The sequence below is a fragment of the Rhea americana genome, unplaced genomic scaffold (assembly GCF_003343005.1).
Source record: "Rhea americana isolate MKP2758 unplaced genomic scaffold, rheAme1 scaffold_9, whole genome shotgun sequence".
Classification (NCBI taxonomy): Eukaryota; Metazoa; Chordata; class Aves; order Rheiformes; family Rheidae; genus Rhea; species Rhea americana.
The window spans coordinates 83,676-111,145 of NW_028187088.1; the positions used below are offsets into that span (position 1 = coordinate 83,676).

Below are 27,470 nucleotides of genomic sequence, written 5' to 3' on the forward strand. Positions count from 1 at the left end.
AAGACTGCTGTCTACTGGAAAAACAGCTGTGAGACAGTCTTAGTAGCAGTAAACAAATGCGTTAAGTATTAAACGATTTTTGAAACTATCGTTTTGAGAAACGCGAGCAAGGCGGACGGGGGCGCCACCCCCGGTTCCTGTAAACGGCCCCGCCCGGCCGCGGCCTCGTAACGTTTACTTGGCCGCGGCTCTCCGGGCAGCCCGCTGCCGTCTCCACCTCCTCCACCCCCACCCCCCCCCCCACCCCCGTGCGGGGCGCCCCCCCCTCCCCCGGGTCCCGGGGAGCGGTACCGGGCGGCGGTGCCAAGGTCAGTACCTCACCAGCTCCGCGACGTGCCGTAAACCCTCCCCGCTAGCGCGCTTTACGGCAATGCCGTAACGGGAAGCACCGCTCTACCCCTCGTGGCCCCGCCCCGAAAGGTCAGCGGCCGGTCACGGAGGTGGCCGGTGGCCGCAGGCGATTGGCGGCCGCGAGCACGTGGTGCGTGTGCAGCGCGGGGAGGGGGGGCGGGGCTGGTCGCCCGGGCAACGCGGCGCCGCCATGGTGAGAGCGCGACGAGGCCCGGGGGGTCGGGCGGCGCTGAGCGTCCTCGCCGCTGCYGCCGGGGAGGCCGCCTCGGCCTCCGCGCTTAGGGCTGCCGAGAGGCCGCRGGGGAAACCGCTGCGGGTCGGACAGGCCCGCGGAGATGGTTTCGGGGGTTGTTGGGGAGGGTGGGGAAGCGTCGACCGTTAACGGCCGCCCGCGGCCGAGGGGCCTGCTGAGCGTGGCCTCGTGGCAAGGGCTCCTGCTCTCCCCGGCAGCAGGGCGCCGCCTCCGGCTGTGCCCCCGGTCACGMGGGGGCTGCGAGGAGCCCGCGGTCGCATATATGGCGACGGGTGCGTATGTAGCCTCGAGGTTTTGAGCTCTTGGTGGGAGAGGTGAGAGCAGAGGTAATAGTTACATTGATTAGGTGACCAAATGGATAACATTCTGACTAAAATATGCTGCTGAAATGCCAATATATGAAGGGAAAAAAAAAAAAAAAGATTTAAGGCCTTAAATCAACTAGCTCGCCTTTTCTACAGTCCCCTGATCTAGTTGCTTATGATACAATTTGTCACAGTGACTGTTAAGCCAGAACTTCATCTTGGATTTTACTAAAATGTTGTCTGTTGGCAGAGTCATTCTACTGCAACAAACATTTGTTTATTCCCTTGGAAAGGCTGTCTTCTTTCTCCCTGTTCTCCTTTCCATCCCACTTAGAATATTCTAATGAATAGAATATTCACACTGAAAAGGTGCTATTTTACATGGCAATTGTAGAGATTGCACAGAAAAAGTAATTGTTTGTTAAACCAAATAAGGGAGCAAATGTCAGATGTTTGACTTTCTAGAACCTGCTCTTATTTCTTGTGATTGTTTTGAGGAGTCCCCTAATTCTGTATTGTACTTCATGTATAGAGTTTCTCCATGAAAGAATCAGTGGTGTTTCTTTGTTATTAAAGTCATTGTATGATATAATTTAATGTTTTTAAGACCAGCACACCATATCAACCATTCAGAAAACATGGAAAGCACGTCTTTTAATATTGAAGTTACTGCTGTTACCATTTTTTGGTATTTAATTTTACCTTAATTTACAGAACTGTTATTTTTTTCTAATTATTTGTTTATAATCTATATCTTGCTCTCTTTCCTTTTTTTTTCCCCTGAACTTTTAGGGTCCAAAAAAGAAAAAGAAGGTAGGTAGGTAGCTATATGTTCTAGTTCAGCTACAACAATCTGGAGCTTGTAATGTTCATTTAGATAGCTTGGCAAGACAATTCTGTTATTTTGGGAATTATATGGATAAAATTACACAAAGTTTCATGCAAGAATTACAGAAAGTAGCATTCCTTTTGGACTTAAAATCTACAGAACAATATGTCACAAAGGTGTTGTGACACCTTATTGCATGCATGTGTTTTTTATAGAGGAAAAAAGCTGTTTTTTTTTTTTTTTTAAAAAAAAAAAGGTATTTCTTCAGAGCTGCTTAGTCAATCAAATTTGAAAGAGGGACAGATGTCACCAAGGCATTAAGTTTGAGTTGCATTTGTGCAGGATTACTGATGAAAAGGTGGCAGAGCTCAGCCACTGTGTGATTTGCTTGGCAATAGAGATCTGGGCAATGAGCCAACATTCTCGCTTTGAGCAACAGACTGGCCACAGAATGTGATGGGGTGGGGCGAAAAAGAACGTAAGTCCATAGACTTCGCTGGTTATACTGTCCATGGATGAGTTGTTCTTAATTCTACTGATAATGGTTTAAACTGTCTACTCCCTCAAAATTATTTAAGTGTATTCCTTGTGGAATTGTGCAGGTTTGTCAGTAATATGTGAAGTCATAAGATGTTGAAAAGAAGTTGACTAACTAGTGATTATAAGTAACTGAAACAAACTGATCTTTCATTTCCACTGGAAGAAAAGTAACCCAAGATATTTAGTTTTTTTCARCTAAAAGGAACTGATCCTTCCCTGAAACTTTTAATGGCAAAATTAAATGTTTTAAGTTCCCTGTAAATCAGAGTGCTTATAACACTATTTACCAAATTATTAGTAATAATCAGGTAGGATGGGAGAGAAGACTTTGTAATACCATCTTGTTCATTTGAAGTGTTTGGACTTAAGTTCTCTTTTGTTTTACCTCCCCCTTTCAGCCATATTGGACCTCTTTCTTTATTGCCTTATTTATACCTTTGCAAGAAGAGTACTGTGTTACTCTGCTGATTTGGTAGCATTTTGTACCCATTTCTCTGACAAAGACGAAGATAGGATTTCTAATAAACATCTTTGATCCTTAGTTCTCACTTACATAGTAATACTATCCAGTTACTCACTTCACGATACTTTGGAGAGTACACATACAGTTTTAGGCATTTTTATCTTACCTGACTCAACCATTGTCTCTCACAAGTGGTCTTTTGGGGAATTAGGCTTCATTTGATTAAATCTTCCAGAACTGTGCCAACATAAAAACCATACACCTCCCCTATGCACATCCCCCTCTCCTTGCAGTCCACCTGGGAATCTTCCTTTTTTGCTGGAGAGGAAAAAGTGATGGGCCACCAGCAAATATCTCCAAATCCCAAGCTGTTCAAGTCTATTGAAGATGATTTGGCCCCAAATGCACAGCTCCAGCTAACAAATTTTTATGTGCATTTTCAGTGAGCAAGCTATGAAAGCTATGAATTAYAAGGCAAAAACAAGTGTTCTGTTTTGGTTAGTCTGCTATCTGATAATAAATTATGCGTGTTACTTACCTTGTCTTTTATTATATAAATGTGTACCCAGACTGCTTCCCTTCATGCAAAAGAATTGATTAGGAAGATAATTTCTGAGAAACCTAAAGTTAAAATACAGTTAATCTTGAGCAAGTCATAAGCTTTGAAAAGCAGTTAGCACTCACTTGAACAGTTAGCTGCCATGCAGTTAGTTTTCCTTACTGCCATTAAATCCTATTTGTCAGTTGTTTTGTGAACTCAGACGCTTCTGAATAGTGGGTTTGCATATGTCTTTAAATGCATTTCCTAGTATTTTCTCAAATGTTTGAAGTTGGGCCGTCAACTTCTCTAGTGGATCTACCCCTGGATTGAAGCCCATCACTTTCCACATTTCTGTGTTAAAGTGAGAGACTTAGTATTTTTCAAATTGTGGGCATGTGGAGGAATATATAGCATAGAATAGTATGTTAATTCTAAGAACATGTATTGAATCATGAAAATGAGAACAAGATTGAGCCTGTGATGTGTATTGCCTTTTCTGAAGGCTTTGTTGACTGTATAGGGAGCCTAAACTCTTAATTCAGGAATGAGATTAGAAGTTCAGAGTTACAGAGTGTAAATATATCCCAAAATGCATTGAAGTAGTGCTGATATTTGTTTATTTTAACTTACTACCAACATCAAGGCCAGTGGCAAAAAGAAACTTAGCAAAGCTGAACGACTGAGATTACAGAAAGAAGAAGAAGAAAGGAGGCTGAAAGAGGAAGGTACTGTGTACTTCATTTACAGGGAATGTAATTGCACAGAATTGCTAATTTTACTGGAATGGAAAGAATGCAACCTCCCAAACTACGTATGTGCTTGTATCTACATTCTGTTTCACTTAAGAAATACAAATGATTCATCCCTCTTCTCTTCAGTGGACYAAATTCTGTGTTGCAACAGCGCCACACATCTCACTTTCCTTTAGGAATGTGGGATGAGGATGTTTGGAAGATTTAGAATTTTTCTCTCTCTCATACRTTTACCTTTTAAAATATTCCCAACAGGTAGAAATACAATGCTTTGAACTTTTTCTCTCCCCTCGAGCCTAGTTATTGGTAAACAAGAGAAGTAAACAAGAGAAATCTCCGACAAGGAATTTTTGCAGAGAAGACCAATAGAATATTTTTATTGTCAGTATGCTACTTCATTAGGGGCAGGACCATGGATTTGTGGATTTTAGTACTGTGATTCAAATTAATTGGACTCGTTTGGAAGCTTTCTGGGCAATGAAAGATGTTTGTGGTGTGCGTTACTGCAGTTATTTTGCTATTACAACTAATAACAAAATAATTTGTCTGTTTTTATTAAGCAAAATATGATTATGCTATTGATATGTTTCCCAATCTTCAGAGGAAGCCCGACTGCAGGCTCAGCAAGAGGAAGCAGCAAGACTTGAAAAGGAGAGACTTGAACGAGAACAGAGGGAAAGGCTTGAGGCAAAAGTTAGTTCACACTCMACTTAATAATTATTGAAAGATTCTAATCCTTCTGTTTTAAAACTTGTGATGAGATCTGTAAAACTTTAGTAATTTAGTGTGAGAATGAAAAGGAATTGCCTCCTGTCCTCAGTGTTGTTGGGAAGAAAGTGTAGGAAACTTTCCAACATTGCTTAGTCAAAATTAATCATGAAAAATCTATCCAAGCCACTGAAAGCTGCTCTTGTATGAGATCTCACAAAATGAGAAGGTAGTAAGTTGAATTAATAATTAAATAAGGCACAATCCATGTAAAGAGAAATGGCACTGAAATTTTTTCTAAGCCAATATTTGGCTGAGTATTGCTTTGTTTTAGAAAGACTCACAGAGATGAACATCTTGCCTGTTTTTGATACCTAAGGGGTGTTAGGCGAGATGTATTAATTTTTTGTCTGTGCTTGTATATATGTGTATATTCAAATTTRGATGTTTATAAATATGAGCAGACTGGAATTCAGGACAAAATCTGATAGGTAATACTTAATTTTTTTTGTGTGTGTTTTTTTTCTCCTAGAAAGAGGTAAATGGCAAAAATTTTGCTTTTCTGTAGATATTATCTCACAAAAGGTCACTCCTGCTTGTGCTTCTTTTCCTTCACATAGTATTTTTCCCCTAGAAAGAAAAGAGGAATTTTAAATCATAGAATTAGAAGGGAAAAATAATGTCTCTCACAGTTTCTTCCAACATATACTTACATTTTTGTTCAGCTCTGAATAGAGGTAGTTCCTTGGTGATTAAATGGAAACTGTTCAAATGAGAGGATAACAATCATATGATGCATTGTTTGTCATATGACTCAGCAATTATTGTGATGACTATAATATATTGCTAACTCTTGCAACCTTCTGAATTAAATGTAAAAATAAAAATTTTAGTATTTGGGTTACTTAAATGATAACCCATTCAGATATCTCAAATACTTTTATTTGATATAATTGCAGGAAATAAACCAGAATTTTAATTCCTGTCTTTGATGTATGCATTTTTAATAGGATCAAGAGCGAAGGGAGTCTGAACTTGTCGAACTTTGTTCACTAGAAGAGAAGTTTGTGTCTGCAGAACAATGGAGAACGGATTATAGAGCATATGCAAAGGTAAACTTGTTTGCCAGATCTGCCCAGTTTCATAAGGTTAGACAATGAAGAGACTTTAGGCTATGTCTCTATTACTGGATCCAGGAATGCTTCGTTTCTTGAGTTTAGGTTTGTGTGATGACTGTATTTGAAGTCCTCTCTCAAGGTAGGACTTGGACATGCACATTTTCTTCTATGCGCTATACTTTGACTTCTATGGAAAAGAAACTCAGCCATGTCAGCCAGAAAGGGGCCTAATATGAAGAAGATAGGTACCTAGGCTCGATGATCAAAGTATTAGAACCCTACAGCTTATCCCAGCAGTGAAGTATAATTGTAGTTTCAGRTGTTCTGGTATTTTTCCTTTCTTATTTATTTATTTATTTTAGTTAGTTCTAATTTAAAATATTTCAAGGGAAAAAACAAACCTCTGTCATGGCTTTAAAATMTTTTTGTGGAATTTGAGCCAACAGGCCACATTTGTTCCAGTGATTCGTGAATATCATTTGAAGAGAGAATGGCCATACTTTTGGAAGGAAACAGCAGAAAGCTGAGTCATATATTAAATACTAGAAATTTATGRAAATGCAGCTAAGAGTTAATGTCAGTAATTTATTTTGACATACATGGAGTTTGTATTATCACCCAATAATACTGTACACCTATAAAGTTAAATAATAAGGTATGGAAAAGCACTAGTAGCACATTTTGCTCTTACAATTCTGTCCTGTAGAAACATTGTTCAGTGGCTGTCTGATAATGATATTTGGTTAACTTTGTTCCAAATGAGGTTAAATATACTTGTAGACACAAGTATATTTAGTATGCATTTGTAGACACAAGATTTTTCCCTTTTGTCTTGTATATCACTTAATCACTTGCAAAGCTACTGCAGGACAAATTTAGTATCATAGGATAAATCATTTTGGAACCGACTTTTGAAATGCGTCTAGTTAAAAATTCCTACTCAAATTAAGGAGAACTCTAAAGCTGGATCGAGTTGCTCAGTTGGGTTTTAAAACTCTCTAAGGATACAGATACCACAGTATCTGTGGGCAACCTTGTTTGACTGCTTTACCAGTAATTTTCTTTTTTTATATTCAATTGGAATTCCCCTTGTAACAGCTTGTGACCATTGCCCCTTTTTCCTTATGCGTTACCCTTGTGCACCTCTGAGAAAACTTTGCCCCCGCCCTCTCTGTAACCCCTCCGTAAGTAGGGGTAGATTGCAGTTCGCTCCTCCCTTAGCCTTTTCGTCCCCAGGCTGACGAAGCGAGCTCGCTCGGCCTTTCCTCGTACGACGTGCTCCAGTCTCCTAACTGTCTCAGTGGCCTTCCTCTGGACTCTCCCACTCCCCACTCTATCTCGTGTGTTGAGAGGCCCAAAACTGGACACAGTGCTCCAGGTGTGGCCTCATGAGGGCTGTGTGGAGGGAATGGTGGTTTCCTTTCACTTGTCCCGTTACGCTTTTGCTTTTGTAGCCCAGTGCTGTTAGCCTTCGCAGCCACAAGGGTGCACTGCAATAACTTCACAATCACAAGTCACGACACATTTGCGTTATTTTTAATACCTTTTTTTAGTTGATGACAAGCTCTGACTTTATTACCTTTCTCAACAAGAGACTCTGGCAGTCGTTTTGAAAGAGTACAGTTGGTGTTTAGGGATGTTTCTGAAAAGTATTCCTTAGAATGGGAAAGATAAGAAATTTGGGGTTTGAAAAGTAATGACACAGTATAACCATTATTTTAAAAATCAGTCTTCACTTATAATGCAGATAAATTTATGAAAAATACTAGCATTTACATTAATCTGTTAAGAATGTTTAGGGTGAAGAAAAGGTATATTAGCGTGTGATAAGTTTCAGAATTAATTTCTAATTAATTTAAATTCTGATTAACAGATACATATTTTTATGGGATTTACCCTTTTTCTTAAAGAACAAATGCTGTCATTTTTAAGGATATGCTTTCCTAATGAAGAAATTGAATYTCTATTTTAAGCACAAAGATCTAAATAGAAAGAAATTTTGACTGGATGTTTTTGTTACTGAAAATTGATCAATCTTTTTTACAGGAGTTTTCAGTCCACTGAGCACTTAGYTACCTATTGTTACTCCTTTTAAAGTCAGTGGAAATTGTTGTAGAAGTGGCTAGGAATACAGTTACACAAGAGTTACGCTTTAAGAAAGTCCATTTTACTTACACTGTGACATAATCTTCAGTAACATTGTTTTATTAACCTTCACAGTATACAGAGAGGCAAGATTTTGTTATTATCATTATTACATGGATGAAAAAATTATAGTTTATAAGCTGATCCAGTGAACCAAAATGAGGCTTGCGCATAGAGTCAGGTGGGTTTAACCTGTAGTTGTCGACTTTATTTACATTAAATATGTCCAATAATTGATTTGGAAATAAAATGGAAAAAACAATGATTATTCTGTCCTTTTCACATTCTCACTAGAGGTTTCTGCAACAGCTGTTGCTGCTAAGGATGAGGAAATTGCCTGCAGAGGAAAGAGGAACAAACATGTTGGGTTAGAAATCTCTTCAGCAACTGTATTGTCAATGGAAGAATTTTCAGTTTTGCTGTCAGTATCAATTTTGTTGGCATATCTAAATTTGCTGGCAGCTTGGGAACCACCTGCCTCTTCCACCTGCACCAGTTCCTCATTTCTGTTCTCTGTCATTTATTCTTTCACCCCCTCATTTGTGTCAAATACTGTATTAGGTTTTTTTTGAAGACATGCAAGTTCTACCTAGGAGAACAGAAACCACTGATAGACTGAGTAAGAATAAGCAGCAAGTGTTAGGTGGACAGAAGTATCTTAACACATTGGTATGAAAGTAAGGTGGTTTTATCTGGCATAAGTATCACTAATAAGCCATGTGATGTAACAGTACTGTTTAGATGCAGGTGAATGTTTGTATTGCTGTATTTCTCTTTCAGAATCCTTTCATTTCTTTTATTAATAATGCTTATTTGTACCACATGTCCCTATCTACCTATCTTTTGAACTTTTTCTGTAGTGGGAGCATTACATTGGTTGTGATGGAAATCCTGACCCAACTGTGCTACAGGAAATAAATACTTTCATGAGCTTATGGCGTGAAGATCAAAAGAAAGACATTCAGTTTGTGATGGAGAAGGGAAAAGAAGTGCTAAATGTAAGTGTTAAAATGGCATTCCTCAGTTTAAGGTCACCAAACTTACCATTAATATCCTATTTATTTATTTTTATTATTTTTTTTTTGTTTACAGGCAAATGACTGAATTTGGCCATGATGTTCAATAGTCAGTTGTATTTCCGCAATTTTCCCCTTTTGTCTTACAGGTTCATTGTTAGATATAAAGAAGAATACTATTGACTTTAAATATGCAGTGCTTTTAAGGGTATATGTGTACATTGAACATTGCATATGTACATGAACATGACATACGCAATGTTTCCACACTTGGCTTAATGCAAAATCTTGTATTCCAACATCCATCTTCCTTGCTATCTATGTTTTAAAAAGTCTTGACCCTGAGCATAGGGGCTCAGTGAACAGAAGCCTCATAGTGCATCTACATCCTGTAAAGTGTAATGTAAGAGCAGGAATTCCAAAAATGTGATCCACCAACTGCTAATGGTTTGTGAGGCAATTGTAAACAATTTGTAGCTGGTGAGTAAATATAGGACTTTATTTTCATTTATGATAATCCTATAGTGTTATTCAGAAAGTTAAGTGGTGGCTTGTAGAAATTGGGGCTGAAATTTGCATGCATAATACAAGTTTTGGTGGGCGGCTGTGGTTCTCGGTGTTAGACTTCCCATCTTGCAGTACTTGCTGGGTGCTCTATTGCAATTTCCATCTTGAGCATACTGCTGTTTCCTCAGCCAGCAGGGAATATGCTATCTCCCCGCAAAACATTTTAGTAGCTAACTTCTCCGTTTCTCTTTTACACTGCAGCCCAACCACAAAGCCTAGTAATTGCTCACTCCCTTTCCTTCTTGCTACCCTTCTCCCTGCTATCATTTCTTTCCCTGCAATGCACACTTATTCCCCCTCCTCCATCTGTCCCCTCCAACCCTGAAGCAGTCACAGCTGCTTCCTGTTGTGTAAATGTATACTACCTTGCCCCGTATGGTCAACAGGGCATTATAATACTTATCATTGTATAAGATASACATTTTTGTTTCACTCCTGTTGAAAATGCAAGATGATGTCAAAAAGTATTAAAGATCGTGTGTACTCTCTTAGTCTGAAACACTTGAGCTTTTCCCTCCTGCTCTACAAATGTTTTGGAGAAAACTATTAAGTATTCAGAACTGTGAGATCATGTATCTCAGCAGATTCTAGTTGATGGAGACCTCCTCACTATTGAGGCAGACCACGTTAAAGATGAAATGTAAAAACAGTGATAATGCTGCTTATAATTTTGCTGCTGCTTTGCACACTTTAATGGGCAGTAGCACTGCAAGTCCATGGGCTGAAAGTAAGGGCAGTCTGGGATGTCTGAAAGGGAGGCATAAAATATAATCTAACTCTTCCTCTTTTCAGCATCATCACAGTTCTGCAAGTCTTGGAGAGCATGGGATAAAGAGATGGCAAACAATTTGTCTTTGCAGTGGTATCTCTCCTTTTCTCTGTAAAACCAGCATTTCTCATACACATTGATCTTCAGACTTCATTTTAAAAATCCTGTTTAATGCTGTTCTGTGAACTGTTTACCGGGGTCTCAGAGAGCACAAATTGTCCATAGCCCTCCATCGTAAACTCTGTTGGCTGACTTCTTAGAATTTTTCTGATGGTTTCTTCACTTTCTATGAGGGTTAATCTTTATTTAACTTCCCTTTCCCTCGAAGTTATGTCTATGTTTTGTACTTTTGGTAGCAGAAAGGTGTTTCAAATATAGGAGTATTTTAATATTTTCCTTAATAATTTGGTGGTCAGCCTGAAGTAGTAGTTTTAAAAGTTTAGTGAACTGTTTTATCTACTGTCATCTTCATTTTGAAAGCCAAGAAGACGTTTTAAAATGCTAATTTCCCAATCATTTTATTGTTATCATTCAGCCACTTTGAAACCATAAACTTTGCCATAAAGAGACTTAAACTCATTTTTTCTTCTCTTACGGATGATAGACACTGACTTCCTATGGTAATTACTCTGTTAAGTAATATGTTGCTGCATTTCTGGTATGTTTTCTGAGATGTTTCATAGTAGCAGTTACAATACATAACAGTAACAAGTGTGATCTGTTTGCTCTCTTATGGCTGATATTAGTTTCTGATGGTTGTCACTGAGTAAAACAGGTCAGTTAATATTTTCACAATATAGTGACAACTCTGGAGCAAAAAAAAGCAATCTGTATAGGTAATGTGAGGCAAATTTGTCCATTCTGTGCAACATTTATTAACAGTAATAGGTGTAATTTGTAGATAAGAAGTGAATAATAATAAAAATCTTATCAAGGGAGTTGAACTTGGGTTTAATAGGCAATACACCAATAAATACAATGGTAATGAAAGACTTTTAGTAATAGATGAATGTCAAGAATTTTTGGCCAGTCAGATATTCTTTAATTCTACACAAGCATTTAGATGTTAGATATTATCATTTAATGGAGAGCAATGTTATCACAGAGTTCCAAACTTCACATTAAGGATTGTTCTGAGAATTAAAATGTAACTGCTGCATGTCTCACTGTTAGATTTTTTTTAAAAAAATATTTCATATTTGAGATTATTACTATGGAAAAAATGTTTCAAAAATAAGATTGTAGAAATAGCTTTTCATTAAAACTAATTTTTGACTAAAGCTTTCTTCATATGACCAGCTGGTCCAGTCAGTGGTTTGTGTTCTAAGCTAAAATTCCACAGCCCCTAGGTTAATGAATGAAGGAACTGGACTAGAGGAATAAAGGCAAACTTTCTCCTAGAATTTCCACTGTCTGTTTTGTATGATCGACTGTCTAGCTTTGATAATGCTGCCTTAGTACAATTTATAATGCTGTAGAAAGATTTGCTCTAACCAATGTATGTTTAGATACAAAAGAAGCAAATTTGCCTTGGTTTTATAACAGAACACACAGTATATTAGGGATGGCATCAAAACAGAAGTACATTTTGTCATATATATCTTCCAGTTAATTGAGAAGTTGCAGCTTCTTTTATTGGACACACCACCAAATGAGATAACGGAAAAAGAAATAGTTCAGTACCAGGAAACAATTTTGGACTTGCAGAATCTTCTTCATCAAAAGTACAATGGAGCAACAGAACATCTGCTAAAAGTAAGTAAAATTTACAACTTTAAGTTCCAATGTAAACAACGTATACAAGTCAGCTAGAAGTATTTTGTTACAGTGGTTGTTTTTGTTTATTTTTATGTTCTCACAGGGATTAGTATTTGAGTTTCCAGATGATGTATACAACAGATTCCAGACTGGTATTTCTTCAATACTTCTGTAAATCTTAGCTTGCATCCCAGTTAAAATTCCCATCATAAAGCATTTAATATCCAATTACTGACAATTTTTGTGAGATCTGAAGAGGTTAGAAGTAAGGGTACCCTTGTGAAATTTCTTCCCTATTTCCCCTCTGTGATTTAATTTAGAAGATACTTGATTATACAGAAAATTGCAAGTGCACAAAGCAAGTTCTAAGGCTACCTTGTGTAAATTTTTTATATGAGTTCATACGATTAATTTCTTAAAAAGTTAAAGTCTTGGCAAAACAATGACGAATATTTAAACAAGAAAATTAAAACATACTTGGGAATAGGTTTTCTGTATTGCATATATAGATAGTGATCTTGCTTCCTGTTTTAAACATCATTTTTAGTGTGTAGTCATACAAGTACATATGCTTAGCAAAAGAATATTGCTGGAGGAAACAAAAAAAAGAAAGTATAAGAGGATTAGTGAAAAATTTGTATGTTGAAAGTCCCATGAGCCAGCAGCGTGCCCTTGTAACCAAGAAGGCCAATGGTCTCCTGGGGTGCATCAGGAAGAGTGTTGGCAGCAGGTGGAGGGAGGTGATCCTGCCCCTCTACTCAGCCCTGGGGAGGCCTCATCTCGAGTACTGGGTCCAGTTCTGGGCTCCCCAGTACAAGAGAGACATGGAGCTACTGGAGAGAGTCCAGCGTAGGGCTACGAAGATGATCAGAGGGCTGGAGTATCTGCCCTATGAGGAACAGCTGTGAGAGTTGGGCTTGTGTAGCCTGGGGAAGAGAAGACTGAGGGGGGATCTTTTCAATGTCTATAAGTACCTTAAGAAGGGAAGTGTCAGGGGAATGGCCTGGATTCTTTTCAGTTGTCCCATGCGACCAGACAAGAGGCAATGGGCACAAACTGAGACACAGGCAGTTCCGCCTGAATGTGAGGGGGAATTTCTTCACTGTGAGAGTGACGGAGCCCTGGACCAGGTTGCTCAGAGAGGTTATGGAGTCTCCTTCTCTGGAGATCTTCAAGGCCCGCCTGGATGCAGCCCTGTCTAACATGCTCTAGGTGACCCTGCTTGAGCAGCGGTGTTGGACTAGATGATCTCCGGAGGTCCCTTCCAACCTCAGCCATTCTGTGATTCTGTGAAAAACCTTCTGTAAATTAAGAAGTGTTACACACTCCATTGTCTTTAGTGAGTCTAGATCAAACTTCTAATGTCACTGTCATCTAACAAGTTTTATACTGACAAAATGTAATCTGTGCAGTGACTGTAGCATAGGAGTACTTCTTTGCTCAGTAAGCTCTTGATTTTGCTTCTGCTGAGAAGTATTCTTGAAGGCAAATGATTAAGGAAGATAAGCAGTACCATGAAGATGACAGTGAAAGACCCTGTATTTGGCAGTATTTTGACTGACAGAATTGATGCTATCCAAGGAAGGAAAAAGAACATTAAGTTACAACAAATAGATTTGAATTTGTAACTGTCATGTTTTAGCACATAAATGCTACATATCTGACCTTGATCTGGTGTATTTTTATTCCTATATGTGTTTTTGATTTATTCTGGGGTAAATTTAAGTAAATGAAAACAATGTAAATAAGAAAGAAATTTGATTTAATCAGCAGATTCTTTCTTTTTTTGTAGACAGATAGTATGTCTGAAGATTCCAGCAGTGGAAATATGCAGGTGGTCATAAAGGATAAAAATATTACACTCTGTATTTGGGCAAATCTGAAGAAGAATATAAGGTACAGCATACTAAAACTCTTATTTGAAGTGATGTCTAGCTTTGTCTATCTGGTTAAAGTAATACCAAACATCAGTTTCTGGTAAACTTTTTAATATTGAATATTATTTATTCTACAGGCTCAAACATAGATTTCATAGTGCCTTCTTGCTAAGGAAGGTACTGGTTCTATCAGAGTTTCATTTTAAAGGAGATGGAGTGTTTTATAGATCTATGTGTATGGAGAGATGTGTAACTATAGCTCTCTCTATATAGCTATACCTATATAGATATAGCTCTTTAAAATACTACGGTAGAATGTTGTTATTGACAGAACAACTTTTAAAGTCTAGTTAAAGAGCAAAAGAGTAAAACTTGTGCAGAGAATTGAAATTCCTTTGAAAACAAATTTTTTTGCTGATGCATTAAAATAATTTCTAAGCTATTAGAGTTTTTTGCAAGTGCTGAATGGTGCTTTGTGCTTATTCCTCTGTTAAGAAAAAGATTCTACAAGCCTGAGATGCAAATATCTTCAAGATTTGATTTTGAATCTAGAATTATTGATTGAATTGCCCTTTAACTGATTTTTTAGTAAAATTTTGAGCAGATTTTCTATTCCCAAATATGAGGAATAAAGCAGTAAGGGGTCCTCAGTAAAGTCCTTTTCTGGTTTTGGTAAGGGAAAATTTCCTTCTCATAAGCTTTGCTATGGTAGCTATAAGGTTGGATTTGAGGACTGTCAGACTGACCTGCAACATGCACCCTTTTGGTGAAGTGTTACAGCCTTTCGGTCAGCTTAGGGAAGTAGCTATAGTTTRTACCCCAGAATTTAGAAAACAATTATGCTTTAGTATTAGATTTTTAAAACTGTGACCATCTGAATCATCCAGAAGAATCAGAAAATAAGTATTATGCAAATAATTTTGATTTTGGTTAGGTGGGAATTGCAATGAGCAAGTAAAGAAGGAGGATTAAATATTTACTCTGACAGATCATAAAATCATAGAATCAGTAAGGTTGGAAGGGACCTCTGGAGATCATCTAGTCCAAACCCCCTGCTCAAGCAGGGTCACCTAGAGCATGTTAGACAGGGTTGCGTCCAGGCGGGCCTTGAAGATCTCCAGAGAAGGAAACTCCACAACCTCTCTGAGCAACCTGGTCCAGGGCTCTGTCACTCTCACAGTGAAGAAATTCTCCCTCATGTTCAGGTGGAACTTCCTGTGCTTCAATTTCTGCCCATTGCATCTTGTCCTGTCACATGGGACAACTGAAAAGAGTTTGTCCCCGTCCCCTTGACACCCTCCCTTCAGGTACTTATAGACATTGAAAAGATCCCCCCTCAGTCTTCTCTTCCCCAGGCTGAAGAGGCCCAGCTCTCACAGCCGTTCCTCATAGGGCAGATACTCCAGCCCTCTGATCATCTTCGTAGCCCTACGCTGGACTCTCTCCAGTAGCTCCATGTCTCTCTTGTACTGGGGAGCCCAGAACTGGACCCAGTACTCGAGATGAGGCCTCCCCAGGGCTGAGTAGAGGGGCAGGATCACCTCCCTCCACTTGCTGCCAACACTCTTCCTGATGCACCCCAGGAGACCATTGGCCTTCTTGGTTACAAGGGCACATTGCTGGCTCATGGTCAATTTGTCATCCACCATCACTCCCAGGTCCTTCTCTGCAGAGCTGCTCTCCAGCAGGTCAGCCCCCAGCYTGTACTGTTACATAGGGTTATTCCTTCCTAGGTGCAGGACCCTGCACTTGCCCTTGTTGAGGTGAGACTGACCGGCCTGTAGTTGCCTGGATCCTCCTTCCTGCCCTTCTTGAAGATGAGTGACTCTGGCTTTCTTCCAGTCCTCAGGCACCTCTCCAGTTCTCCAGGACCTGTCAAAGATGATGGAGAGCAGGTTGGCTCCCTCAGTACCCATGGGTGCATCCAATCAGGGCCCATGGATTTGTGGATGTCTAGCCTGCCCTGAAGGTCTCTAATCCTATCCTCCTCGACCAAAGGAAAGTCTTCCCTTCTCTGGACTTTCTCCCTCATGTCCAGGCTGCAGGATTCCTGAGGGCTGCCCTTAGCAGTGAAGACTGAAGCAAAGAAGGCATTCAGTAATTCTGCCTTCTCTGCATCCCTTGTCACCAGGGCCCCCGCCCCATTCAGTAGCGGGCCCACATTTTCCCTAGTCTTCCTCTTGCTACTGATGTATTTGAAGAAGCCCTTCCTGTTCTCCTTGACATCCCTTGCCAGACTCAATGCCAACTGGGCCTTAGCCTTCCTCGCTGCATCTCTACATACTCTGACTGCTTCTCCCAGGTAGCCTGTCCCCTCTTCTACATTCTGTGTACTTTCTTCTTCTATTTGAATTTGGCCAGGAGCTCCTTGCTCATCCATGCAGGTCTCCTGCCCCTTTTGCTGGACTTCTTACTCATAGAGATGCACCACTCTTGAGCTTGGAGAAAGTGATGTTTGAATAGTAGCCAGCTCTCCTGAACCCCCCTTCCTTCTAGGGCCTTAACCCATGAGACTCCACCAATTAGGTCCTGAAGTCCAGGGTTGCAATCCTGCTTGTTGCCTTAATTCTTTCCTGCCGGCTACTGAACTCCACCATCTCATGGTCACTGCAGCCAAGGCTGCCCCCAACCTTCACACCTCTAACCAGTCCCTCTCTGTTGGTAAGGACAGGGTCCAGCAGGACACCTTTCCTTGTAGGCTTCTCCACCGTTTGCAACAAGAAGTTATCATCAATGTATTGCAGGAGCCTCCTGGACTGTCTGTGCCTTGCTGTGTAGTCCGTCCAGCAGACGTCAGGGTGGTTGAAGTCCCCCAAGAGAATCAGACCTCCAGCTGTCTATAGAAGGCCTCATCAACTTCCTGTTCAGGTGGCCTGTAGTAGACACTCCCAACAGTGTCCCCCATGTTAGCCTGCCCTTTGATCTTTACCCATAAGCTCTCAACTGACTCCTCTTCCTCCACCCCTAGGCAGAGCTCGATGCATTCCAGTTGCTCTCTCTCATAAAGAGCAACTCCACCGCCTCGCCTTCCTGGCCTGTCTCTCCTAAAAAGCACATATCCATCCATGGCAGCATTCCAGTCATGAGAGCTATAAATGAAAGAACCTAACTTTACAAATTAGATACTTGATTTGATACAAGGTTGATCTCTCTTAGCTTGTCTCCTACATTGTCACAGTGATTGGTGGATGTGTAATATATTATCAGAATTACCTTTATGTCTATGTATCTCTTTGGGTTTTGTGTGGGAGATGCTGAGATTCATGTAGTGCAGGTAACTACTCACTTTTTACCTATGTAGGGTTTTGTCCATTGAATATATCTGTTCTACCGTAAGTATGCTATGTAGAACAGCTGACATCTGATTTTTACCTCACTCTCTCCCTAGCTGGGACCATTACGTTTTTGTAGCTCTTTATCCCTGTAATGCAGTTACAGTTTTTCTGGAGAAGCTTAATGACTACTGTCAATACAGGGCATGAAGGAAGTGTATGGTGACCACTAACTTTTTTTTCTTCAACTCTGTTTCTGAAACTATGCTGCATGGCAAAAGTGAATTTAGGTGATGCTTAATGTGGAAGAGCAATTTGAATACTCATTAAGAATATGGTACACACATAAAAATAAGTCATGCTAATTTTACTGGAGAAGTAATTTATTAAACAATTATTTACAGGTTCAAAAATCATGTGTTTTGTGATGTGCAGCATGGATTTGATCTTCCTAAGTCACTGGCTGTGATCAGTGTTGCTGTTCGCATATTTCACACTCATTACGATCATGTATCTCCACTTTGGCTACAGTGTCAATGTGCACCAAAGTTGAAAACCTTAGATAGCAAAGACATAACTGTGGATTCAGAAGAGAATGTAGAAAAAGCAGAAGAGGAGGAACAGAAGGCCAAAGAAGAGCCGAGTGCACCCACTGAAGAAGAAACGCATTCTGATGAGATAAAGGTAGGGAAAAAAAAACATCGCAGAAGCATCTTCTGTAATGCTATTACTCGAGGCTCTGTTGCAGAGTTAAAAGTTCTAAACGTGTTCTGTGCCTAAGWGTTCTTCAAGCTTTTCAGGTAAGTCCTCATCTTTGTAATGATGTGCCATAAACCTTCACAGAGAGGGGAAAGAGGAATGATCAAAGACTGTCATACAAAGGGTATTAAGGGAAGTTTTGATAAGATACTGTATTTGGCACGAGGATTAGTCATCATTTTGTTAGACTGGGATCTAGCCATGAGGAGCATTGGATGCTGTTGTAAGAAATTTCTATAAATACATGTCAGGGTAAATAAGTTCTGCTTCTAAGAAATTGATAGTCTCATAAAATCATTGCAGGAGTCTGATATTAGAAAAACTTATGGAGTCTAAAATAGGATTTAGTGTGTTCAGTACATCTTCATTTTGATATTATTTAGTTACTCAGTTTCTGTATGTTGAAGCTTTTGCCACCAGAGGGCTTTCAAAGTACAGTTTCTGGCTGTATGATTCTCTTATTCTGGCTGCTTTAATGGAATATGTTGGCTTTGGGTATCAGGAGGGTTGTTTGTTTGGATTGTTTTGGTTTGGGTCTTTTACTTTTCATATCTCTGACCTGCAGATAAATGACTCGGGTTCTGTATCTAAAATTTATTCACGAATGACTGTAAACTGTCATGTATTATGCCTTCTTAACATGTTTGCAGCGGTGCTCTGTGTCCTCCTCCTTTTCAGCCCCCAACACCTTTGCAGTGAATAAATTCTTGAAGTCCTTTTTTACTTTATTCCTGTTTCCTCTTTTGGGTGACAGAATTTGTCTTTTAGCACTTTTCCCTTAAATTTTTCAGACTTGCTTCAAGCTCAACATTTTGCTCTTCCTCCTTTTGTTTTCCAGGTCTTACTCTTCTTTTCTCCATCAATCTTTGTGATTTTCCTGGTCCCTCTCAGACTCCACTTCTCGCAGCTATTGCAGTCACTTGTTCTGTCTGATTCTGCCTTGAGTTCCCCCACATGTATGTGTAAACACTTCCTTTCCCCTCAACTTCTGTCCTGTTTCAAGAGCTGCACATTCTTCCTACTTGCCTGCTGACATACACAGAACACAGGAGGCGCCTTTCCCTAGATTCACGTGCATGGATCACATGCAGAAATGCCATTCTTCTACTGCTGTGCTTGCAGAGGAGTCTGTTATGACAGAGATCTCTTCATATCTGAGTTGCAAATTTGCCTAGAAATCTAGGGCAATGTTTTGAAAATAATTTCATTGTGACTCTGAATTCAGTCTGGACTTAAGTTTTCTTTGTGTCACTCTTCTAGCTACAAGCRTAAACCTACCCTTTGTGCTCACACACCACTAAAATGGTTTTAAATACTTGTTTGGTGCTTTGGAATGGAATTTGCTGTGAAAATGTTACTGTATGTTTATCTCCATGTACTTATCTAGTTCTAAAGCTGACGACTTAGCCAGCTAAATGATTTCTCTGCAGATTTAACCTTGATAGTCCTATACTAAAAMCTTGACCCTGTAGTAAGATCTGTGCAAATGTTGCTGCAGGGATGRAACTGTACTGTTTTTCCTTGGGCTTTGCTTTGAAGGAGGTGCTACCCTTTTTTAAAAAGAATTGTGTCTGTCTCTGTCTAGTGAAAAAACATCTTTTGCTTTTTATATAGAATGCTAGCTCATTCCAAGAAAATACCARTAGCATAGCTGATATAAGTGAGAAGACAGAAGAGGAAAGTGAGAAGAAATCAGAAATCCTTGACATATTATCACAAGGTATTTGTTTAGTTTTTATGTGCAGCATTGCAAAACKAATTTTAAATGTGTTGTTTTACTTAGAGAAATATTGTTATATGAATGGAACAAAGATTATAAATATATTAGKGTCATGATAACACTTTAGTTTCATCAGCATTTCTATTAGTAATTGTTACAAGAGGAGGTAGAGAAAAAGAATAGGTAAGAAGATGGATTTTGTCCCTGCAGGCTGAGTGTTTAAGGGTATTTGAGACGGACAATCTTTATAAATCCACCAGTCTATTTGGTGAGAGTGACTTTTCTATAMGGTAATGAATCAAGTGTGCATAATAATGTGTACTCAGGTACTGTAGGTGTTACTGAGTTTTACTTAAATGTGTGCTTAAAGAAAGATACATACTGAAGTACTTTGTTAAAAGAAACTCTCCTCCCAATAGCGAAAACTGTTTATTTAGCCTGCATAAGTTACAAATTTCTTCAGTATTGAGGTGCCTTTTGATTCATAAGCTTATGAATTTTCTTTTTGCACTGTCTTAAATAAAATGACTGCAAATTATTCAGCATAGATTGGCTGAACTGTACAGCATCACACTTGTTTTAAAAGTACTACTACTACTGAGCACAATCMCAGTAACCAAATCCTCAGACTACTGCCCAAAGGCTATCGAAACAGGGTAGTTTTCCGGAGTGTATATAAAGGACTTATGCATTATTCAGTGGCATTTGCTATTTTATTTATTTCTGTAAGACTGAATATCCCTACTCTAGTACTAAGTGTGTACTCAGAAATATAATAATTATACCTGTATGTCTTCAAGCCTACCTTCATAAGGAAAGTCAGCTTATGAAATCATGCTGTGGCTGGCATGCTGATAGTTTGCAAATCCACTCAACCAAATTTCAAAATGGAGTTTAAAAGTTTCCACAAATTCAGTGAAAACAGGTAGCCACATAGAAGAGAAAAAAGAAGAGCAAAATCGGGAATGCAAGAACAGGGAAAACAACAGGAACTACTGCAGCTTCTTCTCTGAATTTAACTTTGTTGAATCAATGTTAAAAAATTAATTTTACTTGGGAGGGCATATAGGGTTGTTTTTTTCTGGGGGGGTAAACATTTAATTTTTTTTTAATTGTTATCATCTTGAAAAGCAAGTTCAAGTGCACACTACCACCATGACTGGTAATAAAATGTTTTCTACTTCCTTTAAATCTTCTGCTGTAAATAACTGCAAAAGGAGCTTATGCTGTAGTGTGAATACAGTAGAGTAAAAATTCTGCATAATGCTAATAAATGCAAATAATCTGGTATTAATATAAAATTAACAATACTCATTTTTAAAGAACTTGAAGATAACTTGCATAGATATTTGTAATTTGTTCAGATCATCTCACTTCTTAAAATGTAATTTTTATAACATTTATAGTAGCTGTTATTACATTATTGAACTCTTTTTGGTGCTTGTAAAAATAACTTGCTTTCTTTTTCTGTAACATCTAGTAAAATGTTTTATGTGTTTGCTTATTTATTTGTTTTTAATAAAACATTTTTAGGTGTTCTGTCCATGGCATTTGTGCCTTCTAAAAAATGTTTCAGTTAATTGAGTAAAACTTAAGTGTATACAAGTTGGGGTGTGTGTTTAATATATATAAAATCTCTCTCTTTATAAAAATATACATTTAATATCTATATATTACACATATATAAATAGTATTACAAATTATCTTTGTTATCTGAAAATATTGTTTCACACATTAAACCCCTTTTGCTCTTCTTAAATATTATCTGTCTTTCACCTTCYGCATGTAGCCTGTGTTTGTCTTATGTCTTTTTATTTTCCTCATTATTTCTTTTTATGCCAGTACAGCTTTACTGGCCCTGGCTAGGATATGGTCTTGTGTACTTGTGAMATTATTCTACAATTACTGATAGACTCATTTTTGTCAATATAATGCTGAAGCTGTAAGATGTATTTTGAAAWATTGCAAAGTTAGAGCAGAAATTAATCTTTTGAAAACCTCAGTACCAAAACAAGAAATGTTTTTTTCACTGTCCRTCTATCATTTTTTGCCATTTCTGGTTGTTAAAAGGTTTTGGAACACCAATAGGTGGTGCTGAAATACTACAGAATGCGAAGCCCTTCAGGGGCAGGCTTTCTGTGCAAATGCAAAAAATACTAGAGGTACGAAATTTCAGTGTGTCMGTTTAAGCACTGAGTTAACAACGCATGTTGTTATTTAGTTCAGATTCCAGTGATGCAGGAAGAGACCAGTGAAAAAGAAGAGGAGATAACTGATGAGAACATTGTCGATTTGCGACAGTTTGTACCAGTGGGTGGTGTGTACCATATTGAYGTGTTGCAGCTCCCACCTCGGGCCAAAGAAATCAAGAACTGGAGTATGGTGGAGGTAAGTGAGTAAGAACGTTACTCTGTGTGCAGTCTTCCTCCCAGTCACCCCAAATAATAGCTGTTTGGAGGTGTGTCACAGTAGCGCTACTCAGTGCACACGTGTGCTGATGCCTTAAGCAACGAACTGACGTACCTGAGTTTTCAGATCACGCTTTTTCAGCTACATTTGCCAATTTTCRGAGCAGTCAGAGGCAAACAAGTCAGCRTGCACTCAAGAGAGGTCTGTGCTTGATGGGTGCTCATCAGCACTGCCAGCACAGTTATCTTCAAGAGCATTTTCCAGTACACCAGTTTAAGTTGACTGCTGGAGTACTGGCTGAGAGAGAAGGTCTTACTTWTCCTGTGTGAAGGATACACTTGGAGGAGGATAGTAGCACAGTTATTTTCAGTTCAGTTCCTGGCTCTGCAAGATACTTGTGGCCTAAAGCCATCATGCCTTAGTTTTCCCGCTTGTGCAGCGTTGTGAGCCTCGTGCAGCATTAACCTACATCACACCTACAAACCAAGAAAGCAGGACTGCAATCAGACTGAGAGGCATGGGGTCATCGTTCCTAGCTGGGCACACAAATCTGCAGTACCAGTTGTACATGACCATTCCTTTTGATGCCGTGTGCACAAACTGGAGCAATAACTTCATTTTCCTCTCAGGTGCTCTTAGATGTTTGGAGACTTGGGATCTATTCATTGGCTTACTGGGGCCACTGCAGGATGTAAAGAGTTCAAAGGCCCATTTTCAGTCACCTGCATTTAGACTCCCACATTGTATATCCCRTGAAGGCAGTGTGTATTGCAACAGACCTTGCACCAGTTTCTGTATCAGGATGAGTTTCACTTTAATGTTTGTTTGTTAAAAGCCAAATAGGATGCACTGAGAGCTTTGGCGGAAAGCGCCAAAGGAATGKAGGGAAGACAAAACATTTGTTGGAAATATGTGATGTTAGCAAACCATTAATACYAGCAGTCTTAAAATGTTAATATGCATTTTAGGAAACTCCACAGCTGACTAGGTTATTACATCTTCTACTTAAAATGTTTTRGCTGTTCTCTTTCTGTCCTGTCAAAGGTACTTGATGTTGGATTGGAAGCTTATCCATATCCCCCCGAATCAGAAGAGACCGAAGATGCCAGGCATTCACCGATAGGGATCACGCTTAGGCTTCCTGATGATGTGATATATTTTGAAGACCCTGTAATAGCCCGATGGGATCCTGCAGGTACCAGCTTAGGCTATAACGTTATACTAAATTTGAGTAATGGAATTTTAACCCAAGTTTGACTACTTCCAGACTCTAGCTGTRAAGATAGGAGTCAAGTCAAGGCCCAGAAATAGTTTGGGGACCTCAATGTTATTTGATTTTGTTTGTTTTGTTTCTGCCTTTCATTTTTAATAATGGACTGCTTGGGACTTCTTAAGGTTGATGGAAAAACACTACACTTAAATCAGGCAGCTGTACACTTGTATATCACAAAACAAGTTCTGCTAGACTGAGCCAATATAAAGTCTATTTTGAGCCAAATTAACTGCTATGGGTGTAGGTATTAAGTAAATTAAAATATTGAAAAACAAATATGATTTTTCTAGTTATGTTATATTCATGAAACAGTAGTACATAGGTAATTTGATGTTTGCAATTACAATTGTAAATAAGCTTGCAGACTGTGGGGTAGCAAGTCAGAAATGACTATTATATTAGCATTTGTAGTGCTTTTGAGCTTGAGAAGCTTTCAGTGTCAAAATTAGCCCAATCATGTATTTAAACTGTTTACAGTAGTTATAATATTTAATTGTAAAATGGGGTAAGGGGAAAGTTCCTTAAATGAATGCTTTTAGTTTTTTGCCTGTTATTTTTCATAACTATTTTTTTAACTTAAAGTATCATACTATTTTTTTCCCCAGCACAAGCAGGAGCTTTAAGAATATATCTTTTTTCTTTTGCTTCCCTTTTATGAAGGCCAGCAGTGGCGAACAGATGGTATCGGCAACATAATGTACAAAACRGAAGAGGGGAAAGTTACTTTTGAGATGGATACTTTTTATACCATAGCACTTTTCCAGGATGCTCATCTCAACATGCCTTATCAGGCATGGGAATTGCGTCCTACTGGTACAGATGAATTATTACTTATRGTTACTACAGCCTTTGCAGAGGTTCAGATACAAGTTAAGGTACTATACATGATTTGTTTATATAAAATTTGTACTTTTTATTTTGCCATAAAGCTATATTAATGTCCTTTATTAAGGATATGAGATGCTTCTACAGATGATTTGAATCTCAGTGGCTCTATTGATAATTAGAGAAGATCTCTTCACTTCCAAGCATGTAAGAAAGAGTATTGGTGATTTAGTTCTTTTCTGTGTGGTTTTTTTTTTTTTTTTTTTTTTTTTTTTTTTAGAAGAAAGCTTCTGCACTGTTCTGCAAAACTCTGTACAATTATAACTCACTATGATTAAAATTCAGTATGGTTGTAAGTGTAGGGCTAGCACACCAATGCCATCTCTGAAATCCTACAATGAAGTAGCTTTCCACAAGATAGATGGACGAAAGTTTACAGACCATGCTAGTAGATGATGAATGCAATATCTAGAATAGCAAAGAAGCAAAAAGTGTTTGAGGCCTGAAGTGGCAAATAGCTTTCATCAGTTAGTTACTTTCATTGCTTTGTACAACAGGATCATCAGTGTATGTTGTCTTCAGTAATAGTAGAAGAGAAGGATGTACTTTCCCATTTGACAGGAAAATGGATGACTCCAGTTCACCTAAAAGTAGTTTTGAAAAAGGCTGGTATAAATATTTTCCCAGGAGAATATTCTCACAAGTTTGTCTGTGTGAACAAAAAGGTGAGTATAATGTTTTCCCCCCCCCTTCTTCTCTTCCAGTAGAGGTAGTACTCTATTATTAAGCAAGATCTGTTGTGCAGAATCATATGTTGTGCCAGCCAACAAGTGGTTTCCAGTTAAAGCAAGCTTTCTCCTACAATTTTTGTAATGCAGAAAATTGGAGTGAATGCTGCATATTTTCTAACTTATACTTTTGCAATACAGGCTCCCCTAGCTGAAATTAAGGCATATCAACAGATGTCACTGCTTGCATCTGCTTTTGCTTTCAGCTGGAGCAAATGGAATCTGGAATCAGGTGAAGAGCAAGTAGTGCTTAAGGTTAGTTAAATTAGTCTAAATCCACAAAAGAAACTAACTTTAGTCAGTTATAAAAAGAACAGAGTCATTCTCCTCAGAGCCTGACCTACATACTCACTGCAGTAGTTTTAAGATTTAGAGTTGACTGCTTTGTGTAACATGCTGTGTTCGGTAAAACCTCRGTCTGCCTCTCCACTGCTTATGAACTCCTGTTCCTGTTGTGAGGAACAAGAATTTGAGCTCAAATAGGACACAGATCTCAGTAATAAAGATGCTTGCCAAGTTGCTAACACGTATAATTGACAGGTCAGCAAATGAGGCTTTAGCCAGTGCTGGGGTGACATACCTAGATGCTGATTTTTCATTAAGTAGCCTGTTTTMGAGGCCTTTTGAATAGCAATTAGATCACCAGCTTTCCTAATTAATGTCTAGAAGTTTCTTCATGGCAACATCAGTGTTTTCCTTTGTTCCCCACTGCAAGGAAGGGAATAAACAACAAGTAAAGGTCACCTGTTTCCATCCATGAACTAAAAAGCATGTGGGTAAAAGTTCTCTTACCTATCACTGATAGTAATTATTAAAAAAGCAATCACTAAAGTAGTTAAAAGAAAAAACGCTTTCAAATGTGTTCACAGATGCAGAGCATACCATACTGTTAATTTTGAGAAACTCTCCCATGCTCYAAAGTTAAATGCATACAGCATACAAATATTTAACCTAATATTTAATCTCAGAAGCAAAGACTATAGCCTAAATAATGTCTGTTGCACACAGCTACTCTCTCTACAGCAGTCAGGAGTATCAAGAAAGCTRGAGTGACCAAGCTTTGTATGGTCAGAGGCAAACTAGACCAAAGATTTTCATGCTGATGAARTACTAGTCCATGTGACTTTGGATAGAGCATTCACATTGTTTTAGGAGCCCAAGAGCAGCACCTTATTTTATCTGTTATACTCACAGGAAGACTTACAGAGAAAATAAATTCTAAAAATAGACAATTGCTGTCAGTATCATAGGCTGCATCTTACAGCCCATTTTTTTCTGCAATAGGTAAGTGAGCATCTTAAAGCAGATCCTGTTGAAGAGGAAGACTGGTCACTTTGCATGTTTAATGGTCAGAGAGCACAGAGGCTTAAAATCACCGAAGCTAGTGAAGCTTTTTCAGAAGAGCTAGAAGATCACTCTGAATTTCATTCCACTCTCTACCATATGCTTAAAGACTTTTCCAGCAATGAAGCAATTGATAAAGTAAAAAAAGCTGGCTTCCTGTTTACTGATACTGTATATCAGCTGCTCCTTGTTACCAGAGTATTAACTTACTCTTAAACACACTCTTAAATACTGCATGTGTTCCTTTAAAACTTTATTATCAAAAGCTTTCAATAAAGTTACACTTCAAGTCTTTGATCCTTTCTTATTCAAGTCATTGAGATGGCCTTAAGCACTGAACTGCAAACATTCTGTTTTTTTGTTAAAACAAACCCCTCTATTATGTCTTYGCTAGACCACTTAGGCATTTCCAACACAGCTAGCAATAACTGAGACTAACTGGATAATTCAAAGCTTGAATGGGATCAAGACTCTTCTAGGCATTTGGAAGATAATTAATTTGTCAAAAAGGAGGATGAAAAATAAGTATTTCTCAATTTCAAGTCATGCTTCAGAAAAAAAAAATCCTTAAATACACTATCTCAGCTTCTTATACAGTCAGCTTGAACTCAGAAGTGCAGTTTTACAAACAAACTCAGAACCTTTGTTATACTGGTGGTGGTCCTTTGTGTTGGAGTCCTGTATATGGCCACAACAGTTGCTGTAGTGAAGTCCAGGAGTCCCCAGTTCCTACAGGTGCTGCRTCTGCTGGTCTTTGAAGAGAGAGCCCCGTGAGGAAGCTTGTGAGAGCAGCAAGTAGGACCAGGATGGAAACAGAAACCCAGAGAGTTTTGTTAGCATTGCCAAAGGAAGTCTTGAGATGAGAAGCCCATGATGACACCAAGTTGCACCTACAAAGAGAAGTTAGTCATTGGTTGGTTCAGTTTTTCTTGAAAACTTGGGGGGGGGAGGGGGAGAAGATAAAAGAAAACCCACAAATGCTGTCTTGCAGATCATGAAAARACTTATCTTGCTTGTAAGAAGCACTGAAGGTGCTGGTCTTARGTTTCATTGCATCTTTCCTCAACTGAGCATCCATATCTCAGACC

General features: G+C 38.8%; 3 protein-coding genes across 9 annotated transcripts in view; 1 reads left to right on the top strand and 2 right to left on the bottom strand.

Moving 5' to 3' along the window:
- The window catches only part of ETFRF1 (electron transfer flavoprotein regulatory factor 1), a 1,364-nt gene extending 981 nt beyond the window's left edge, over nt 1-383 (bottom strand). Inside the window, exon 1 of one of the 3 annotated variants that reach the window (XM_085324109.1) lies at nt 317-383. The gene's annotated coding sequence lies outside the window, so the exon portion shown is untranslated. Of the gene's footprint in view, nt 1-291 lie in introns of all 3 variants that reach the window. The other 2 variants (XM_085324110.1, XM_085324111.1) reach the window with 2 other exon arrangements.
- Nucleotides 384-527: 144 nt separating this feature from the next.
- On the top strand, nt 528-26,666 carry DNAI7 (dynein axonemal intermediate chain 7). Its single transcript, XM_085323972.1, has 16 exons — nt 528-544; nt 1,702-1,722; nt 3,926-4,007; nt 4,636-4,727; nt 5,753-5,854; nt 8,866-9,003; nt 11,966-12,112; nt 13,908-14,011; nt 17,669-17,948; nt 19,638-19,743; nt 21,965-22,131; nt 23,197-23,347; nt 24,086-24,300; nt 24,808-24,975; nt 25,180-25,293; nt 26,323-26,666. The coding sequence occupies exons 1-16, from the start codon at nt 542-544 to the stop codon at nt 26,596-26,598; spliced, it is 2,166 nt and encodes a 721-aa protein (XP_085180098.1). The 5' UTR covers nt 528-541; the 3' UTR covers nt 26,599-26,666.
- IRAG2 (inositol 1,4,5-triphosphate receptor associated 2) overlaps nt 26,607-27,470 on the bottom strand; it is a 39,689-nt gene continuing 38,825 nt past the window's right edge. For all 5 annotated transcript variants that reach the window (XM_085323968.1, XM_085323967.1, XM_085323970.1 and 2 more), the window contains one exon: nt 26,607-27,272. In XM_085323968.1, coding sequence (XP_085180094.1) covers nt 27,029-27,272 — 244 coding nt within the window. In that variant the 3' untranslated portion in view covers nt 26,607-27,028. The remainder of the gene's footprint in view (nt 27,273-27,470) is intronic.